General features: G+C 40.6%; 1 protein-coding gene across 2 annotated transcripts in view; it reads left to right on the top strand.

The window, feature by feature from the left end:
- Positions 1 to 12,640, top strand: part of LOC141103533 (transcriptional adapter 1) — a 156,377-nt gene extending 143,737 nt beyond the window's left edge. For both annotated transcript variants that reach the window (XM_073593219.1, XM_073593218.1), the window contains 2 exons: positions 3,181 to 3,343; positions 10,907 to 12,640. In XM_073593219.1, the coding sequence (XP_073449320.1) occupies positions 3,181 to 3,343; positions 10,907 to 11,056 (313 nt within the window). In that variant the 3' untranslated portion in view covers positions 11,057 to 12,640. The remainder of the gene's footprint in view (positions 1 to 3,180; positions 3,344 to 10,906) is intronic.
- Positions 12,641 to 22,043: the final 9,403 nt, after the last annotated feature.

The following is a 22,043-nucleotide window of genomic DNA, read 5'->3' on the forward strand; positions in this document are numbered from 1 at the left end:
GATTATACCTGGTATTGGCTTCTTGGAGACACTGTACAGCCACACTCAGCCTGAAACAGAGATGGGCAGCAAAAGGAGCCAATCAGTTGTGCTGGAGTGCTCATGTGCGACAAGGTAATATGCTGACAGGAGGAGAGAGCATAGTGGCAGAGTGACAAACCCTTTGTTCTGCTGATGTTTTTTCACTGTCCAGTCATAGACTGGGGGCAGAGACAAGACCTGGCTTTATTACTTCTTTTCGATATGAGATTAGTAGGGCTGCAACTAACGATTATTTTCATAATCGATTAGTTGGCTGATTATTGTTTCGATTAATCGGATAATAACCTTAAAAAAAAGTGTGGTGTATAATTTATTATGTAAAGTTTAAAAAAAAGGCAATTTATTCTTCAAAATCTATATGCAGGGGTAAATATAAATAATCAACTATATGATTAGGGAGCAAAATCTCTAATCCACTCTGAGAATAACAGACAGAAGAGATATACTGTATATACTATTGGAGGTTGAATCTGGTAAATATCATCAGACTCAGAGATCACATTTTTTATTTAGACCCCATTCACACTGGGGCACATTTAAAGTGCCCTGTTCCCACGTAATGTGCGCTGCCTCCTTGAAATGTGCCCTACTCCCACGTAATGTGGCTTGCCTCCATGTAAAAGTTTACTTTAACCACTTCTCTACTCGCCTATGGTCAAATGACGTCCACAGATGGGATCTTCCATCCTGGGTGGACGTCATATGACGGCCCTGGGTTCCCGGCCGCCTAGGGGGCGTGCGCGTGCCCGCCGCGTTGCTCGGGACCCTGTGCATGTGCCCGGCGGCCGCGATGTCCGCCGGGCACCCGCGATTGCCCGTTAACCGGGCCGGACCGTGGATCTGTGTGTATAAACCCACATCCTGTCAGTGCAGAACAGTGGAACACTGATCGGTCTCCTCCCCTTGTGCGCCCCCTCCCCCTACAGTTAGAAGCATTCCCTAGGAAACACATTTAACCCCTCCCCACCCCCTAGTGGTTAACCCCTTCACTGCCTGTCACATTTACACAGTAATCTGCAATTTTATAGCATTGAACGCTGTATAAATGTGAATGGTCCCAAAAATGTGTCAAAAGTGTCCGATGTGTCCGCCATAATGTCGCAGTCACAAAAAAAAATCGCTGATCGCCGCTATTACTAGTACAAAAAAAAAAAATAATAATTTAAAAAAAAAATGCCATAAATCTATCCCGTATTTTATAGACGCTATAACTTTTGCGCAAACCAATCAATATACGCTTATTGCGATTTTTTTTTTTTTTTTTTTTTTTACCAAAAATATGTAGAAGAATACGTATCGGCCGAAACTGAGGAAAAATTTGTGTTTTTTAAAAAAAAATTGGGATATTTATTATAGCAAAAAGTAAAAAATATTGTGTTTTTTTTCAAAATTGTCGCTCTTCTTTTGTTTATATTGCAAAAAATAAAAACCGCAGAGGTGATCAAATACCACCAAAAGAAAGCTCTATTTGTGGGGAAAAAAGGACGTCAATTTTGTTTGGGTACAACGTCACAAGACCGCGCAATTGTCGTTTAAAGTGCGACAGCGCTGAAAACGAAAAATTGGTCTGGGAAGGAAGGGGGTGAAAATGCCCGGTATTGAACCGGTTAAATGTAATAGTAATGCCTTCTATTACCTCCAGTCTATCAGCCTCCACCTTCTCTGGGTTCAGATGCTGATCTTCTCTGCACAGTCTTTAAAGTCTTTTTTTTTTTTTTTTAAACAAACATGGTATACTTACCTGCTCTGTGTAATGGTTTTTCAGAGCAGCCCCGATTCTTCTCTTCTGGGGTCCCCCACCGATGCCTCTGGCTCCTCCTGCCCAATAGCAAGCTGCAAATTATAGTATAGCGTGCCCCTATAGCGAGGTAAAAAAACTTCTGCTTTTAGACCCACTCACTTTCTGCCCAGGACTACATGTTCCATGAGGCATTGCTCCTCACACATTCACATTCACAAGTTCTCAGGCACTTCCTGACATGTATGGATGGTGTACTGAGATGTATGTGTGCTGCACTGTATTTCCTGATATGTAAACAAATAATGCATTCTGTATGCAGGCCAAATAATCGGCTGGCCGATTAATCGAATAGGAAAATAGTTGATAACTATTTTCCTAATCGATTAGTTGTCGATTAATCGATTAGTTTCAGCCCTAGAGATTAGCATGCAAAAAAGACAGACGATCATTCTTCCGATAATCTCATTGTGTGTATCAGGCATTAAAGCAGATCTAAACCAAAGAACAAAGATTGCATGTATTGCAGCCTACTTTTCCTTTAGATGTGGTGGCTGCATTTGTGGTTTTTTTTTTTTTTTGTTTTTGTTTTTTTCACACTTTTTTTTCTTTTGTATTTTGACCTGATGCTACTACCAGGAATACACTTGTTCTAGGTTAAAACCATACTGTATCTAGGTGGAAGTTTGTTAGGACTATATAACACCTCCCCATAACTTGGGGGAGGTGTTTTGTAGTTCCTGTAGTTAGCAGGTAATCATACTAACATAACTTCCTGTACATCTTCTGGACTGTCAGTTCACACATGTCGAACAGATATAACCAAATGCTTTCAATGTTATATGGACTATAGGTGAGTCAAAATGTGTTGTTATCCTCTTCTGATTTCCCTTGCCGGCGATCTTGGCTCCTCTTCTTCTGTGTCTGCCCTGCTTGCTATGGGGGCAGATGTGCATGCTCGATCCCAAGCTGGGCTGTGTGCATCCATTGACTCACACAAGCTTGTGAAATTAGGGGAACAGGAGAGAAGACCCAGTGGCTAGGCACAGAGCTGGATCAATGCAGGACAGGTAAGTATTTGGAGGAGGTTGGAGGGGGGCACAGCAAGTGACAAAATATTTTTTTCCTTAATGCAGGTAATGGTAAAAAAAAAAAGTTTTAGAACCAATTTCACTGCCAGACAGGGCTGTGCTTTGTAGCAGGGCTTTGTAAATCTCAGAACTGGATGAACAGAGCTACCTATCTTTTAGGCATGAAAAAAAACGCCAATTTCTATGCATTTTACCTTAAATTAGCTGCTTTGTGTCTTTGCTCCCTGACTTCCACCAGATAACTGATTAAATATGGGTATTATTTATTGATTTGACTGATTTTGTTTTTGGCTTTCTCTTTTTATTTAGTCCGCCAGCATTCTCCACTTCTCCTGGAAACCAGAACCCTGGAACTCATGTTCATCCTGACGATGCTGAGCAGCAAGCTGCCCTCTTACTAGCCTGTTCTGGAGACAACTTGCCTCCCAGCCTGCCACCAGTTAATATGTATGACCTTTTAGAAGCCTTAAAGGTAATGTCAGTTGTCTCTGAGTCTATAACAATGCTTGTCAAAAAATGACACTTTTACCTCTAAATTTTAAACCATGATAACACATATTTGCTAGGTAGAAGGTTTCTGTATTATGTATGTTTTATATATGAGGGTTAAAAACCTTTTTTGAGAGCAATATCTAGGCTGCCATTGCTGATCCTTCTTCTGGAGTGCCATTTGTTATGCAAATGCTTTGGCTTCAGTGCTTTGAGTCATTGACCTGGATCAAGCACACAGATAAGAAATTTGACTTCTTTCAGAATATTTTTAGATTAGAGATAAGAGTTAAAGACTCAAGTACAGACAAACCAGTCACAGACAACTTGCATTCTCAAAAGAGATCCAGCAACTGCCACCCCCATATATCTGTCATAACAGGTGTACTTCAAAGGGTTAGTCCACCCACATATGATATGCTGGCTATAGATGGCTAGTAAGCTCTTGGCTTTTGATGTATTTTGACCACATGCAAAAATGAGATTTTCCTGGGTGTTTTCCCACCCACTTTTGCATGTTTCAAAATAATCCAGCAGGGAGCAGGGGAAACCCTACTTGGGGCTTATGCGCGTGGTCGGAAAAAGCCAGTATTGTTTATCAATGCTGCATTTTTATGGCTTTGAGCGGGGGGGACTCCAAACTTTCTAAACAGAGGGGCAGTTTACTGTCCTTCAGAGTCTGAGGGGGCTGGACTGTAATCAGTGAGAGAGAAAATGACCCATCGTCAGTGGGAACAAAACAATGCCCCATCATTGGTGTCAGTGGGAGGAATAGTGCCCCATCATTGGCATCAGTGGGAGGAATACTGCCCCACTCTTGGTGTCAGTGGGAAGAATAGTGCTTCATCGTTGGTATCCGTGGGTAAATTGTGCCCTTTCATTGGTATCAGTAAGAGGAATAGTGCCCCATTGTTGGAGTTAGTGGGAGTATTAGTGCTGCATAACTGGTATCGGGGGAAGGAATAGTGCCCCATCATTGGTAACAGTGGGAAAAATAGTGCCCTGCCATTGATGTTGGTTAGGAGGAATAGTGCCCCGTTGTTGGTGTCAGTGGGAGGAACCGTGCCCCAAGGGCCGGATAAAGGCAAGCAAAGGGCCACATCTGGCCCCTGCAGTTTGGAGACCACTGGCCTTAACCACTTCGGCCCCGGATTAATTTATCCCCTTCCTGATCAGGCCATTTTTTGCGATACGGCACTGCGTCACTTTAACTGACAATTGTGCGGTCGTGCAACATTGTACCCCAAACAATATTTACATAATTTTTCCCCCACAAACAGAGCTTTCTTTTGGTGGTATTTGATCACCTCTGCGGTTTTTATTTTTTGTGCTATAAACAAGAAGAGCGACAATTTTAGAAAAAACATCTCTTTATCGTACCTCACGGGACACAGAGCCATAGTAGTTACTATGTGGGTTATATAGGCCACCTTTAGGTGATGGACACTGGCACACCCAAGACAGGAAGTTCACTCCCTATATAACCCCTCCCATTACTGGGAGTACCTCAGTTTTTTCGCCAGTGTCTTAGGTGTTGGTCACGAGTAAAGGTGCTATGCTGAGCTCCGCTGGAGTAATCTCATTACAGAAACAGCCTTTTGAGCCGATACGACATATCCCCTTGGTCCTTTTGACAAGGAAGCTAGTTTTTCTGGTAGCCATATTTTCTGCAAGAAGGGTATCAGAGTTGGCTGCTCTTTCTTGTAAAGAGCCATATTTAATTATTCACAAGGATAGGGGTAGTATTGCGTCCTCATCCTAACTTTCTAACGAAGGTAGTGTCAGGTTTTCATCTAAACCAGGTTATTGTTCTACCTTCATTTTTTCCAGAACCCTGTTCTACGGAAGTAAAGTCGCTACATTCACTTGATGTAATGAGAGAAGTCAAAGTCTATTTGAAGGCGACTGCTCAGATTCGAAAAATGGATGTTTTGTTTGTGTTGCCTGAAGGTCCTAAAAAAGGACAGGCAGCATCGAAATCTACTATTTCTAAGTGCATTCGGCAAGTAATTGTTCAAGCTTATGGTTTGAAGAGGAAGATTCCACTTTTTCAAATCAAAGCACACTCTACCAAGGCTGTTAGTTCTTCATGGGCAGTGCATCACCAAGCCTTCATGGCTCAAATCTGCAAGGCCGCAACTTGGTCTTCAGTCCATACATTTACCAGATTCTTTCAGGTGGATGTAAAAAGGCATGAGGATATCGCTTTTGGGCGCAGTGTGCTGCATATTCATGTTTGTACCTTTGTGAATCTGATTGGTTCCACCATTTCACACCTCATTCAAAGTCCCAACCTCCCCCTCTTTTTTCATGTTGGTAGGGATGGGGGCGTGAACTTTCCCTCACGTCCCATTTAAAGTCCCATTGTTCCCCCCTTTGCTTGTTCATAGATTAGGGTGGAGGTGTGCTATGTGTCTGGTGCCCATCATTTTCTTATGACTGTCCTCTACAGGGTCAGATCGTAATCCAGCCTTTCACCTACAATATCTAATGTGCATACACATTTGTCATTTTTAATATTTTAGCTGCTCTGGGCGGCCGGTTTATGTCTGTGTGCTCCGCGGCCGTTGGGCCGGCGTTTTCGCCAGTTTGTCTGGGAGTTGCGATGGGCGCCCTCCCCCTCCCCTCCTTTTCGTCCTGGTGACGTGGGTGATTGGGCGGGCGCATGCACTGCTCATCGGCGCCACGCCTTTCAGCCCTGCGCGTGTGACGTCCTTTTGGGCATCTTCCCGCACGTGTGGCTGATATGCCAGCTTCGCCGACACACGGGGAGTCACCACTCCATATTGAGTGGTTTGCGTAAAAGTTAGTGTCTACAAAATAGGGGATAGATTTATTGTTTTTTGTTTTATTTTTTTTACTAGTAATGGCGGCGATCAGCAATTTTTATCAGGACTGCGACATTGCGGCAGACAGATCGGACACTTTTGGGACCATTGACATTTTTACAGTGATCAGAGCTAAAAATAGCCACTGATTACTATTAGTATATTAGTAAGGGGTTAACACTAGGGGGCGATCAAGGGGTTAAGTGTGTTTCCTAGGTGTGTTTCTAACTGTGAGGGGATGTGACTGACTCGGGGAGGAGACAGATCATTGTTCCTACTTAGTAGGAACAGAGGATCTGTTTCTCCTCCCCTGTCAGAACAGGGATTTGTGTGTTTACACACACAAATCCCCGTTCCTGCTCTCATGCCTGCGATCGCGGGTGGCTGGCGGCGATTGGGTCCCCCGCCATGCAGCGGGCACGTGCCTGCTATGCTTTTAAAGGAGCCACCATACATATAGCAATTCGCGCAGAAGAGCCATTCTGGCGCCATATGTATGTATGTGTGTTGTGGTTGTTAATTTATGCATGTACACATATAAACATGTGTAAACACGTGTACATGGTGTACATTTTAATGGCAAAGAAGTAGAATTTTAAGTATCTAAGCACTGTACAGATGTTTAAATGCAAGCACTTTAAGAATCGTGTAAAAGCAATTTTTGAAGTTTAGAAAAAATGAAAACATGTTTCAGAACCTCTCTGATTTTTATTTTAACCTTTGTTCCATGTTTGGGAGATTTCCATTCACTTTCACTCCTGTTGATAATTTTATCACCATGACAGTTCTTGGGAGGATTCTCAAAGCGCAACATGGACGGCAATAATAATAAAAAGAAAAATTCTTACGTACTTAGGTGTTTTTTTATTTTTCTTGTGTCCCAGTTAGAGAATTTCCATATCTTCTTCCTTTTTTTTTTTTTTTTTTCTCTTGTTGAAAAATTTGTAATTGAGACAGGAAGTGAAGGCTGTAAAGTGCTCAGTATAATAAAGTGATTATCCAAAGTGCTGATGTGCTTAAATCAATCCAAAGTTTATAAAGTGCTTCATCCACTGGGACCATATAGTGGAGGGAAGGGGTGATGGTGATGTTATGAATTGAAGGGATCCGGTGGGACCTGGCTCTCTAAACTCTCACCTTAAATAAGGTAAATCAAGGCATCAAACAGGTTCTTAGTTGGGTGTTGTATGGTGCCATTCAGGTGGGACTTCTCTGGTGGTGCAAAGGTATTCCCTATAAAAAAGCACCTATCAGATAGAGGAAAAAGGGGGTTGCCCACCTGGGCTCCACCGGTCCGGTGGGATAAATAGGGAAGGGGGAGAAATAGACCTCCAATGGTGTAGTATATTGAGTGAAAATGCTATTTATTCAAAATTAAAAGTGGACTCTTACATTTCAAAAGATTAAAAACAGTATAAAAGCATAAACAAGCTGAGGAGCGGCGTCTGAGGCGCCTCCTTACTGACTTCCGGTTTCGTCTGCTCTCTGCCACGCCCTACGCGTTACGTCACCGCTCGTGACTTCAACTGGGGAACCGGATTGGCCCGAGAGGGATGTTTTTTATGTGATGGCATCGGAAGTTGTGTAGCGGCCATTTTTGTTGCGGTAAAGTGTACTTATCATGTTATGGTCGTCATAGCGGCCATTTTTATGGTGGTAAAGTGCACTTGTGTTGTCGCGGCCATCTTACAGGTGACAACTTGTGTAAGATAGCGGCCATGTTGAAGAGGATCAAAACAAGTGTGTTACATTAATTTGTGCAAACTATGTCTATGTTTGCTCCTTCGATAATTAAATAAAAGCTGATGTTCGAATGAAAGGGAAATATGTATAGTATATAGTGTTGTTCCATTACTAATGTGAAACATTTAAGGGAAGATAGTATTTTTGAGTGGTCGATGATGCTGTTATCCGCCATATTACTGTACGCAATGTACGGATAACAGCATCATCAACCACTCAAAAATGTCCAACTTACATGTGGTCCTATTGACATTTATGACAACACAGGCTACAGGAAAATGGCCGACATCTAATACTATCTTCCCTTAAATGTTTCACATTAGTAATGGAACAACACTATATACTATACATATTTCCCTTTCATTCGAACATCAGCTTTTATTTAATTATCGAAGGAGCAAACATAGACATAGTTTGCACAAATTAATGTAACACACTTGTTTTGATCCTCTTCAACATGGCCGCTATCTTACACAAGTTGCCACCTGTAAGATGGCCGCGACAACACAAGTGCACTTTACCACCATAAAAATAGCCGCTATGACGACCATAACATGATAAGTACACTTTACCACAACAAAAATGGCTGCTACACAACTTCCGATGCCATCACATAAAAAACATCCCTCTCGGGCCAATCCGGTTGCCCAGTTGAAGTCACGAGCGGTGACGTAATGCGTAGGGCGTGGCAGAGAGCAGACGAAACCGGAAGTCAGTAAGGAGGCGCCTCAGACGCCGCTCCTCAGCTTGTTTATGCTTTTATACTGTTTTTAATCTTTTGAAATGTAAGAGTCCACTTTTAATTTTGAATAAATAGCATTTTCACTCAATATACTACACCATTGGAGGTCTATTTCTCCCCCTTCCCTATTTATCCCACCGGACCGGTGGAGCCCAGGTGGGCAACCCCCTTTTTCCTCTATCTGATAGGTGCTTTTTATCGGGAATACCTTTGCACCACCAGAGAAGTCCCACCTGAATGGCACCATACAACACCCAACTAAGAACCTGTTTGATGCCTTGATTTACCTTATTTAAGGTGAGAGTTTAGAGAGCCAGGTCCCACCGGATCCCTTCAATTCATAACATCACCATCACCCCTTCCCTCCACTATATGGTCCCAGTGGATGAAGCACTTTATAAACTTTGGATTGATTTAAGCACATCAGCACTTTGGATAATCACTTTATTATACTGAGCACTTTACAATTTTTTGCACTGCTATTCTATGCCTGTATAATATCATTTGTTTATATAGATGTATACATATTTATTTTTGGGTGTGATAGATTTGAAGCGCGGAATCACTTTACTATTTTTATTTTGCTGAGTGTAAGTGAACACTTTAGATTTTGCTGCAGTCCACAGAGACATCATCACCATCCATACGTTTTTCACCATTTATATTATTTTCTATTTCAAGTCATCATATATTGACTCAGTACGTTACTCATTTAGCGCGAGGGACTACACCACACAGGAAGTGAAGGCTGGTTCCTCCATCTTGGCCCTCAGGCATTGTTCGATTCCTGGCAGAAGTTTGGCTGCAGATTTAAATTCGGCATAATCATTAAAGTGTTCATGTCTAGATGTTCCAAAAGCTTATATAGTTCAAACACTTGAAGTGATGGCATTTACAGGTCCGTTTGTATGGGAAATCTTTTTGGTAAATTGGTAATCAGAACGAGACCAGAAGTGTTTTTGTCATCTTTGTCTTTTCCAGAGAACCATCGCTTTATTCTGTAGGGGCCCATTTTAGCATCTGTACCACATTTGCATTTTAAAATGTATTCCACTCTATTGTGATCTGTTTCTAATCAGGTTTTCTGCAAGAATTTCTCAAGGATGAAGACATTTCCTGTGCAGGTTTATGCATCAAGCATTTAAAGCCGCCTTTCTCAATCGGGGTTCTACGGAACCCTAGAGTTCCTCCAAAGGCTGCTAGAGGGTTCTAAGGAATAAGTAATTTCTGTCTGACATAAATCTTTTTAGATATCTGTAAGGGGGAATTCTTCCCACTGACCATCATTAATCTACAGGAAGCTGTAGTTTAAAATGGTTGTAAAGTCACATGTATTACTTTGATTCTCTCTGTTTTAGGTCCCTTTTCAGTACAGTGTGTGTGTGTTTTCCCAAAATTATAATGCTAAATACCTTCTTTTTTTAGGGTTACAACCACTTTAAAGTAGTCATTAGCAAGGGTTCCCTGAGTCCAGAAATTATTTCAAGGGTTCCCCTCAGTTAAAAAGGTTGCAAAAGACTTGTGTAAAATGTTTATATAGAGAAAAATGATCCATCATAGCTATGCAAAACACTGCATCTGGACTGTTATCAAAAACTTACCATACATGTGGCAATTGGATTGACTGAAATTTCAATTCCTCTTTTTTGTCCAAATTGCAAAGTGGTCGAAGATCTAAAACCGGCCATACATGGATCAAAATTTTTCTGGATCAACAGGGATCGGCTGAATTTCGATCCCTGTATGGGCTAGTTGGTTGTATACAAATTTTCCCACTGGCTGAATCCGTTCTTTTTTTTGTTCAACCTGCTGGGTTGAATCATGTATGGCCTTCCTCCTCTGCAAGGAGATGAATGAAATTGTCTCAATCTAATGCAGTAGAAAGAGCTGATCAGTTTTAACAAAATTGCAAGATTTGTTTCTAATTTATTTCCATTTCTATTCCATATTTAATAAGTTGTATTAAACTAATAAATTTCACAATCAACCAAATTCGGGTGGTCAGTCAAATTTTTGGGTGGTAGATTGCTTAGTTTTTGGCTATTACTTGCAACGATACTTATGATTCCTGGTAGCTCCAAAGTGGTTGAAATTGAGTGAAATTTGCCACATGTATGGCCAGCTTCACTTTGCCTTCTAATGTGTAATGGGAATGCATTTTTCGCCGCACTTGGAATAGAAGGTGCTGTATTTACAATCACTGATGGTAAACTTGAAACTTTTTATTCTACAGATTCACAGAGAAGTTATACCTTCACACACTGTATATGCACTGAACATGGAAAGGATACTCATGAAGCTGTGGCATCCAGTACATCAAGAGCTGCAGCAGGATGTTATTCACCGGCAAAGATTATCGGCCAAAGAGGGATTATTGTGTTAAAAAAAAAGACTTTTCTGTGGGCTAATCGATCAAATGATAGCCAGGTTTATTTGTTCTAGTGATCTGCTCTAGCCACAAACTAAACAACACAACCAAGTATGATCATCTGCCTTCATCAGATGCGGAGAATTTTGCTGGACTTTTCTTTTGTTACCAGTATAAACCACGTTTCATTCAATTATTTTAATAAACATTTCCTAGAATAATACATCTTTTCATAACCGTTTAACCTAACAGTATATTGGAAATTATAACTCGTGACTTTAGGAAAAGATTCTCAGAAGGTGATTTTTCTTCGTTTTATCTTTTGTGGTTTTCTAGACCACATAGAAATTACCATATGTTTCGTTCTTGCTTTGTAAAAGATAAAAAGTGTTTTTTCTTGTTTATTAATCTGCATATTGAAGAACTGTTGTGTTAACTGGAAATTATTTTTTTTTTTTCCCACAGCAGTCAGCCTGTTTTCAAGGATCTGTGAACAGTCTTAGGCCCTGTTCACACACCTGAGTGTACTGGTATTGCAGGCAGAATTGCAGCAAAATGCGGGACACGTCTGCAGTGCCATTATTTCCTAATAGCACCCAAACGCAGTGTGATTTTACTGTACCACAAAACTCACAGTGCCAAACGTGGTACATCAGCTTCTTTGGCGTGTTTTTGACACAGAGAGTGGCCCATTCAAAATGAAACGTGCCACAGAAACACGACGCTGGAGCATTGCTAGACATCGCTCAGATGTGAACGGGGCCTTAACGTGGTCAGTGACTGTATGATTCTTTTGAATAGAATGCCCTTTTTATTTAAATTTTTGAGCAAGGCCAACCGATGCAATAGTTACACTGTGAGAAATGGAAGTATATAGTTGCAGGTTTATGCCCTGTACACACGGTCGGACTTTCCGACGGAATATGTGTTATTGGAGCTTGTTGTCGGAAATTCTGACCGTGTGTGGGCTCCATTGGACTTTTTCCATCGGAATTTCCGTCACACAAAGTTTGAGAGCAGGCTATAAAATTTTCCGACAAAATCCGTTCGCGTAAATTCCGACCGTGTGTGGACAATTCTGACGCACAAAGTGCCACGCATGCTCAGAATAAATTAAGAGACAAAAGCTATTGGCTACTGCCCAGTTTATAGTCCCGACGTATGTGTTTTACGTCACCGCGTTCAGAACGATCGCATTTTCCGACAACTTTGTGCGACCGTGTGTATGTAAGACATGTTTGAGCCAACATCCGTCAGAAAAAATCCATGGATTTTGTTGTCGGAATATCCGATCAATGTCCGATCGTGTGTACAGGGCATTACAGTTGCTAAATTATATTCTATAGCAATAGTGTTGAAGGCATATTTTTATTGTAAATATTTACATTTATAGTCAACAAATGGAGCTCTGGGCTCCTTTCCACGTTTGCCAGGCTATTCTTAACCGTCCAAATAAAAGAAAAGAGAAAGAGAAAAGAGAAAGCAAACAGCTTCTGCTGTGATCCCTTTTTAGAAAAAGCCATAATGCTCTGTAAAAAATACTTCTGTGGGGATACCATGTATTAAATGTTTGTAAAATAAATATATTCTTATGTAAAAGTGTACAAAAATTACTACAAAAAACAAAAAAGATATGTGTTAAAAAAGATCGTAACCTACCTTCCTCTTTTACTAGTCAGCTTTTCACTGGGACTATGGGTGGCATCATTATCCTAAAGAATCAAATCCAACACATCAGCATAGTGAAGTTATTTACAAAGCCTTTTTTTTTTTTTCTTTTTTTTATGTATGTTCTTTAATAGTTGTACTGAAGTGATTGAAATGACAATAAGCCATTTTGTATGAACACAATACAATACATAAGGTTAACCAATATTAATAATCTGGTGGCAAAATGGCTAATGAGAGGAAGGAATTGATTAGACCCAGCCTAGGATAACAGGAGAGTAAGCAAGGTAAAATAGGAAAGATGTTAATTTAAAAAAAAAAAACTGCTTGGGGGATTGTATAATGAAAAAACAAAAAGTAAAATTCATGCATTTTTAGTTTTTACCATCAGATGCCTTATGCCGCTTACACGCGGTCGGACTTTACGGCAGACTTTGCCTGGCGGACGGGATTTCTTCGGAAAATTCGATCGTGTGTGGGCTCCAGCGGACTTTGTTTTCTCAAAAGTTGGACGGACTTAGATTTGAAACATGTTTCAAATCTATCCGACGGACTCGAGTCCGGTCGAAAAGTCCACTCGTCTGTATGCTAGTCCGGACAAAAACCGACGCTAGGGCAGCTATTGGCTACTGGCTATGAACTTCCTTATTTTAGTCCGGTCGTACGTCATCACGTACGAATTTGATGGACTTTGGTGGATTGTGTGTAGGCAAGTCCGTTCATTCAGAAAGTCCGTCGTAAAGTCCATCGAAAAGTCTGCCGTAAAGTCCGCTCGTGTGTACGCGGCATAAGGAGTTCAGCACTGATAATGGATACAGAGTGCTTCATTTTTCTTTTTCTCGCTGTTGAATTTGTGGAGAACTAAGCACTTGGTGACCTGGCACCCAGGCCTGGGAGTGTGCGGCAGCATATCTGTAGCAAAACTTTTGGATTTTTTATGTTGTGGACCTATCTTGGAATGTAGAATTTGTGAAAAACTTAGTGCTGTGTGGTACAGGAGAGGAAAAACGAAAAAAAGCAAAACTTCACCCTTTATGTAAATACTTACTATTGTTACTCCTCATGCTGCTAGCATTGGTAAATAGGAAAGTATATCATAATATTTAAACTTTTTTTTTTTTTTTTTACATTTCTTCGGTTACTTTCTGATTTTTATGCCTGTGCAAATTATGTCATATATCCCAGGAGTCTTCAGGAGGGGAGAAAGGATTATCTTAGCCAAGCACACCCTCCTACTGCATGCCTAAACTATAACTATTATGGCGTCCCAGAACGGCCACTCTCGCGCGCCCCTGGAGGCGCGCAGCGCAGCGATCGCTGCCACTTCGTGTTGCTAGGACACGGCACGACCCCGATCTCTGAAAAGAGCCACGTCCACGGCTCTTTAACCATGTGATCGGCTGTGTCCAATCACAGCCGGTAATCGTCGCTCCTCGCCTCAAACTGACAGTGTGGCAAGGAGAGCCGATCAGCGGCATCTCCACGCAGGGGGACATCTAGGAATGTAATCGGGGCACTGATCATCAGTGCCCTGATTACAATTTAGAAATACAGTGTCGCCAATCATTGCCCACCAATGCGTATATATTGTAAAGCGCTGCATCAACTGTTGCCGCTATATAAATCCTGTATAATAATAATAATGCCAGCAATCAGTGGCACCAATCAGTGCCTATTAGCGATGCCAGTCAGTGCTGGCAATCAGTGCTGCCCATCACTGCTGTCAAACAATGCCCAACAGTGCTGCCCACCAGTGCCACCTACCAGTGATGCCTATCAGTGCCCAAAAGTGCAGCATATTAGTGCCACTAAATCAGTACCCATAAGGGCCACCTCATCAATGCCAACCAGTTCAGCCTATCAGTGCCGCCTCATCAGCGCACATCAGTAAAGGTGAAAAATTACTTAGTTACAAAATTTACTGACAGAAAAAAAGTAAATGTTTTTTTCAACATTTAACATAGATTGATGCGCTCTGATACAAAGTTTAATCAATGTGAGAAAATAATTTTTTGTGCTAAAAAACCAATGTGAAAAAAATTGCTACCAAATCGCTAAAAAATCGCATATATATAAAATCGCAAGTATATGAAAAAAATCGCAAATATTTAAAAACTGTGTTCCTCCAGTTATACAAATCCACTGGAAGTGGTGCGATATCTCCAAAGTAAACTAAGCAACAATTGTGTATAGATATACTAAAAATGCGTTTGCAAATAGTATTCAATCCAAATTAGTGCCAATAAATAAATAAATTAGATCTATTCCCTGTGATAAGTGTTGAATCCTCCATAATAAAAAATAAATAAATTATATGCTTATAAAGGTGCAATATATATACAATTGATGAGTATAAATAGATAAATAGTGCCAATAGAATCTGATTAAATATAGATGATTAAATTCATAAGATGGGATAAGTAACAGGCGACAGTTCAATCCTCAGTAATCTGGGATATCTGGATTCCTGCAGTACTTATTTGTTCACCCTCTGAGCTATTTCTTCCACAGCCACAATGAATGGTAATTTTCTCAGTGTCAAGTGGTTTTATGTAAAATAAACAAAGAGAGAAAACATTGCGCAATATTGTTACAATAAAAGTTCACAGGCAAAACAGCACAGTGATACACTCACATGTGCCTGACTTGTTTTAGACATGCAGATAAGGAGATAGGCAGATCTCAGCTGGCTTGTAAGGACAAGGCTTGCTACGCAAGCTGCTGCTGCTTGATACAATGTATTCAGCAGACTGTGTCCTAGGCTCCTCCCACGCGTTGCATCACTGACACGTGACTTTCTCAAGTGCTGCAGTACTGCAGGAATCCAGATATCCCAGATGACTGAGGATTGAACTGTTGCCTGATACTTATCCTATCTCATGAATGTAATCATCTATATTTAATCAGATTCTATTGACACTATTTATCCTCATCAATTGTATATATATTGCACCTTTATAAGCATATCATTTATTTATTTTTTATTATGGAGGATTCAACACTTATCACAGGGAATATATCTAAGTTATTTATTTATTGGCACTAATTTGGATTGAATACTATTTGCAAATGCATTTTTAGTATATCTATACACAATTGTTGCTCAGTTTACTTTAGAGATATCGCGCCACTTCCAGTGGATTTGTATAACTGGAGGAACACAGTTTTTAAATATTTGCGATTTTTTTCATGTACTTGCGATTTTATATATATGCGATTTTTTTTAGCGATTTGGTAGCAATTTTTTTCACATTGGTTTTTTAGCACAAAAAAATATTTTCTCACATTGATTGATGCGCTCTGATACAAAGTTCAATCTATGTTTTAATTTTTAGGGGATTCTGACCACTATATATAATTGATAGCAGCTTGAGATCATTGTCAATCTAACAATTTTTATTTAATTAATTCCACGTGCATTCACATACATTTCATTTACACTTATTTGATTGTATATGTCACGCTAGAACATTATTGCGCTTGGTATTTTTGTTTATTTGTTTTTTCAACATTTTTGGTCCTTTTTTTTTTTTTTTTTTTTTTTTTTTGTAATAAATAAAAAATCCAGCAGTGATTAAATACCACCAAAAGAAAGCTCTATTTGTGTAAAGAAAATGATAAAAAATTAGTAGGCAAGTGGTTAAAGTGGTTGTAAAGTCTCCTTTTTTTTGCTTTAAAAATAACAAACATGTTATACTTGTGTGGGAGGAAACCGGAGGAAACCCACGCAGGCACAGGGAGGACATGCAAACTCCAGGCAGGTAGTGTCATGGTTGGGAGTCGAACCAGCGACCCTTCTTACTGCTAGGTGAGAGTGCTACCCACTACACCATCTTAATGCATAGAATGCATTAAGATTAAAAAAAAAAAAAAAACTTCTGTCTTTACAATCCCTTTAATGTGATTTCTCAGCAAAATTAAGCACGAAGACATGGATGGATGGGGCAGCTCTTTGAATTTTGCAAATAAATTAAACAGCGTTTTTGGTTTGTGGTGCTCAGATGCAGTGAAGTTCTGCTTTACATCATAGACCAGTGTTTCTTAACCAGGGAATGTCTGCCTCTCCTGACACCAGTGATTTTTTTTTTTTTTTTCTTTTAGCATTCTTTAAGGGAGAATTCTTCCTGCTGACCATCAGTGTTGTGAGCATTCTTCTCATTGATCACCACGGGCCACCAGTCTATAGGGGCCCTTCTCCCACTGGCCACCAGTCTATAGGGGCCCTTCTCCCACTGACCACCAGTCTATGGGGGCCCCTCTCCCACTGGCCACCAGTCTATAGGGGCCCTTCTCCACTGGCCAATACTGTAAGGGGCACTCTTTTTTTACTGTCCACCAATGTGAAGGAACAGTACATAATTTTTCACTGGCCATTTTGACCATTGTTTTTGTATAATGTATGCTAATGTACCATGAGCTGGCGATGTCTTTTTTAGGAGGGGTTTACTAAGACCTAAAAGTCATTTTGAGGGTTCCTCTGTTTCACTGTAAGATTCCCCTCTGAGTCTCTAGTGCCCTCCCACTGTACTTTAAAAAAAAGTATTATTTTATAAAATGTCTTTATTGCTCTGTAAAGTGGACCTAAACTAAAAAAGTGAAGTTTTTTTAATGTTTTATAAGGAACGTTTAAAAATGGTGATTGTGCCTAAGCAGTGACTTGAAAATGTGCCATTTGTTTGGAATTCATCCTGTGAAAAAAGCAGCATACTTTCTGGTATGTGAGCATATCTAGGTATTGTTGTTCTGTAGCCTCTTAGCTTACTACCCTTAACGAGACTTGGAAAGAGATTTGGTATTGTCACTGCGCATTGTTCTCCTTGGGGAGGAGGATCTGCTATTATGAATCAAAGCCTCCAACCAAGAAAGCTTCTTTGAAAAACAGTGCAGAACAAGGTGTGATAAGTCAGTAATGGGGAAAGATCCACTGCAGGGAGTCTACATGCAATACTGGTAGCTAGTGTTTTCCCTCTGCCTGCCTTTTTTTGGACACCACTTCCACAGTTTAGGACTCCTTAAAGCTGAATCCCAGCCTAACACTAACTAGGCTTAAATGTCTTCTCGCCCCCTCCTGCTACATAATCTGTGTTAAGAAGATATCTATTCTTACCCATTTTTAGTCCACTCCGGTCTGGTCATGTGATTCCTGTTGTTATAGTGAACAGCAGCTGCAGGGGAGAGAAAGGACTGACACAGGGGAGCCAGAGGGGACTAAAAATAGGTAAGTATACACATTTTTTGCACAGGTTAGCCAAGATTGGTAGCAGGAGGGGGCAAGGGAAAATTTTTTAAGTTTTAGTTCGTGTTAGGCCCCTTACACACTGGTGGACACTGATGCAGAGACACAGCCCACTGTTCTCTATGGGTGTTCAGATGTAAACCGTTCTGCTGTCCGTTTACATCCGACTCATCTGATCTGCCAGATGGATGGGGAACGGATCCCCCCATCTGTCTGTTTTCAGTGGATAGGGTCGGATATACGTTTACATCCGCAGCTCAATAGAGGGCAATAGATGGTCCAATTTGGACAATAGATGGTCCAATTTGGTCTGCCTAAAAAAACTTTCAGGCGGACCCCATCGGTCCATCCATGTGAAAGGGGCCTTAGGCTGAGATTCTAATTTGAGGAGTTCTAAACTGTGGAAGTGGTGTCCAAAAAAAGACTAGTTAATATGAAGTTGGGATACTATTTTAACCACTTGATGCCCGCCCACCGTCAAATGACGACTGGGCGGTGCAGCTCTAGTTCTGGGTGGATGTCATATGACGGCCTCCCAGAACGACCGCTCTCGCTCGCTTGCGCCATGTTGCTAGGACACGGCGTGATCCCCGATCGCTGTAAAGAGCCATGGCTCTTTTACCATGTGATCGGCTGTGTCCAATCACTGACGGACACATGTAAACATAGAGATGCCGGTAATTGGGGCTCCTTGCCTCACACTAACAGAGTGTGAGGAGAGGAAAGCCGATCACATCTCTCCTGATCATCAGTGCCCTGATTACAATTAAGTGCCCACCAGTGCCAGCAATCAGTGCCCACTTTTGCCTATAAGTGCCAGCAATCAGTGGCCATTGGTGATGCCAGTCAGTGCTGACTATCAGTGCCGTCTATTAGTGCCCATAAGTGCGGCATATTAGTGCCTCCTTATTTACAAAATTTACTGACAGAAACTAAGAAAAACTTCTTTTTATTTTATTTTTTTCAAAATTTTCGGTCTTTTTATTTTAGTAAAAAATAAAAAACCCAGAAGTGATTAAATACCACCAAAAGAAGCTCTATTTGCGTGAAGAAAATGATAAAAAATTCACATGGTTACAGTGTAGCATGACCGCGCAATTGTCATTTAAAATGTGACAGCGCTGAAAAATGACCTGGACAGGAAGGAGGTATAAGTGCCCTGTATTGAGGTGGTTAAAGGTTAAGCATTTTAAACATGTTATAGCAGCCAGGACTTTTTATATCTGTCAAGCCAACTGTCAGCTTTTTATTAGAGGTGGTTCGGATGGCTGTAAAGTCACTCAGTTACTTCCACACACTGATAGTAGTGAGTAATATGTTGTATGTACTAAAATTAGCTTTTTTTTATTTTATATACTGAAAATATAGGTTTGATAAGTTGTGCTCATATCATATGAAATACAAACTTTGCAACTACCACTGTTTTATTCTCCAGGGACTCTGCTTTTTGAAAATGTTTGGGAGTTTTGACTAATCTTCAGACCTAAAATGTGCATTTTAATGTGTGCAAAAGGGGCTTACAATGATAGGGTTAAAGGAAACCTGTCGTAAGGAGTCTCATTACTGAAAATACTACTTGCCTGGCTGTCACACTGATCCATTGCTTCCTATCTTTCCAAATTGAAATAAGATTGCATGCTCTGTGTTTAACTTATGTAGCCTGCTTGCTTGTTGCAGATTGTTGCCATAGAAAGTATTGAATCCTGGAGACCAAGTCACTAGCATTTTCAGAAGGAGGTCAGCAAAGACAGGATCCCTATTTCCTTCAGTACTGGTTTCCTTTAATCATCAAGCGATGTGGCTTGTGGTTTCTGCTGTTTTTGACAATGCGGAAGGAAATAGTCAATCATACACAAACAGGTAGAAAGGAAAGTCACAGAACTCAACTCTAAATTTTACTATATATATTTTCAAATGACATCTTAGTTTGAGCAAATGAAAATTCCTCTTAAAAAAAACAAAACAAAAAAAAAAAAAAAAAGGCATAAATGATATAATTGTTACACAAGCCATGATCCCCGCACTGAGGGGGATATGATTTGCAACTTCTGACCTTTCTTTTACTTGATTGTCAATGTTATCCAGTAGCTTCAACACTTTGAGTCACTGACCAGAAAAAAAAAGTATGCAGATCTACAGTTCTGACTTCACTGACTGTATGCATGTACTGGGTCCATTTCTCGGCGTTGAAACCAGAGATAGCCAAGCATACAGGAGGTTTGCAATTACAGATCTGTATTTCTATCAGTACAGTTTTTTTTTTTTTTTTTTAAACTGTCTAAAAATATTGCCTCTGAAGGTAAAGGGGGGCCTGTGGATAAAAACAAACTGTGCAGCTTTGACCAAAGTTGAGCCCTTGCTATAGGTGTTGTGCATTTACGTATCACCTGAAGCCTGGGTGAAAAACTCCCAGAGATGGCATCTCTTCTGTCACAGCATTGCTGAGATCAGGGCTGGGGGAGCACATGCAAGGGGGGGTTTAGATCGACTGGTAGCATCCTAGCAACAAGGCAGGACAGAATGATGCTAATTAGGGGAATTTTCCAGACAGGATTTGGGAGGTACATACCGTACGTACATTAACCGATGCCCAAGGCATTATTTAACTTTGCTAAAAGCTGCATAGTTTGTTTTTATTTACAGGTGCTCCTTACATGCATAGGCAGTTTTTGGGTAAAGGTGTACTACCCCATTAAAGTTGAACTATGGTTCCTTATAAAACAAAATATGTTGCAGCACCCAGTATAAGTGCATCTGCGGTTTCATTTTTTTCCTGGCCCCCTGCAAAATTGCACAAAACGTGAAGACTGTAAGCTGAGGTGTCCGGGAGGGAAGTTTTCTGTTTTCCTTATGAGGCTTGTGTATCCCATAGTGCAGGGATATGCAGTCAGTGGACCTCCATCATGCCTCTGCCTCTGGGTGTCATGCTTGTGGCTGTCAGTCTTGCTATGCCTCATGGGACTTGTAGTTCTGCAACAGCTGGAGGTCTGCTAAATGCATATCCCTGCCATAGTAATTGTTTAGATTGTAATACAGCAGCCTTTAGATGTACTTTATTATTTTTAAAAAAAGTTGATTTCCTTATTGCTCATTAAAAGAGAAATATGGTCAAAGCTTTTTTTGGCCATACTTCTCTTGTGGGTCACCTGCTTAAGCTCTTCCGTGACCCAAAATCAGCCGCCAGCAGCAATCTGTGTGTAAATACCTGCATTGGAGGGCAGGGAAGAAATTTGGGGTCTAATAAACCCCCAATGTCTCCATAAAGAGTACTTGTCCCCTGCCCATACTATCACATAGAGCAATGGTTCTTAACCCTGTCCTCAAGTACCCCCAACAGGCCATGTTTGCAGGTTTTCCTTTATCTTGCACAGGTGCTTTAAATCAGAGTCAATGGCTTGGTATTTTTGGACAGCTATTTTATCTAAGAGAAATTCCCAAAACATGGCCTGTTGGGGGGTATTTGAGGGCAGGTTTGAGAACCACTGACATAGAGGACTTGCTACCCGCCTTGTGGCAGCACTAATGTTAACAAAAGAAAAGTATATAAAAAATAAAGCACCCCTGCACACACCCCAAATAAGAAAAGCATAGGGCACATGTGCATATACAATAATTGCACCACACGTGAGGTATCCACATGAACGTCAGGGAGAGCAATCATCCTAAGGCCGTAACACATGGTTAACTGTAAACTGATAACCTTTAAAGGCATTGTTTAAGGAGAATTTTGGGTACCAAAGTTTTTTGCGATTCCACGTGCGTGTGCACTTTTAAGACTTGATATGCTTGGTATCTATTTACTTGACGCAACTCAATCCTATCTGTTTGCACTAAAATTCATTTTAATGTTTTTTTTTTTTCCGGAAATTATACATTTGGTAAATAACTGGAAATAAGGTGCAATATAAAAAAAGTGCAACTACCGCCTTTTTATTTTCTGCTTTCAGAAAATATATACTTTTTGGTGGGTTTGCACTAATTTTCTAGCTAAAAATGCAGATTTGAATGTGTGCAAAAATGTAAAAATTGTCCTGGTAGGCAAGTGGTTAAAGTGGTACTACACTGCATCTGAGCACCACAAAAAATGCTATTTAATTC

Source organism: Aquarana catesbeiana, linkage group LG07 (assembly GCF_042186555.1).
Source record: "Aquarana catesbeiana isolate 2022-GZ linkage group LG07, ASM4218655v1, whole genome shotgun sequence".
NCBI lineage: Eukaryota > Metazoa > Chordata > Amphibia > Anura > Ranidae > Aquarana > Aquarana catesbeiana.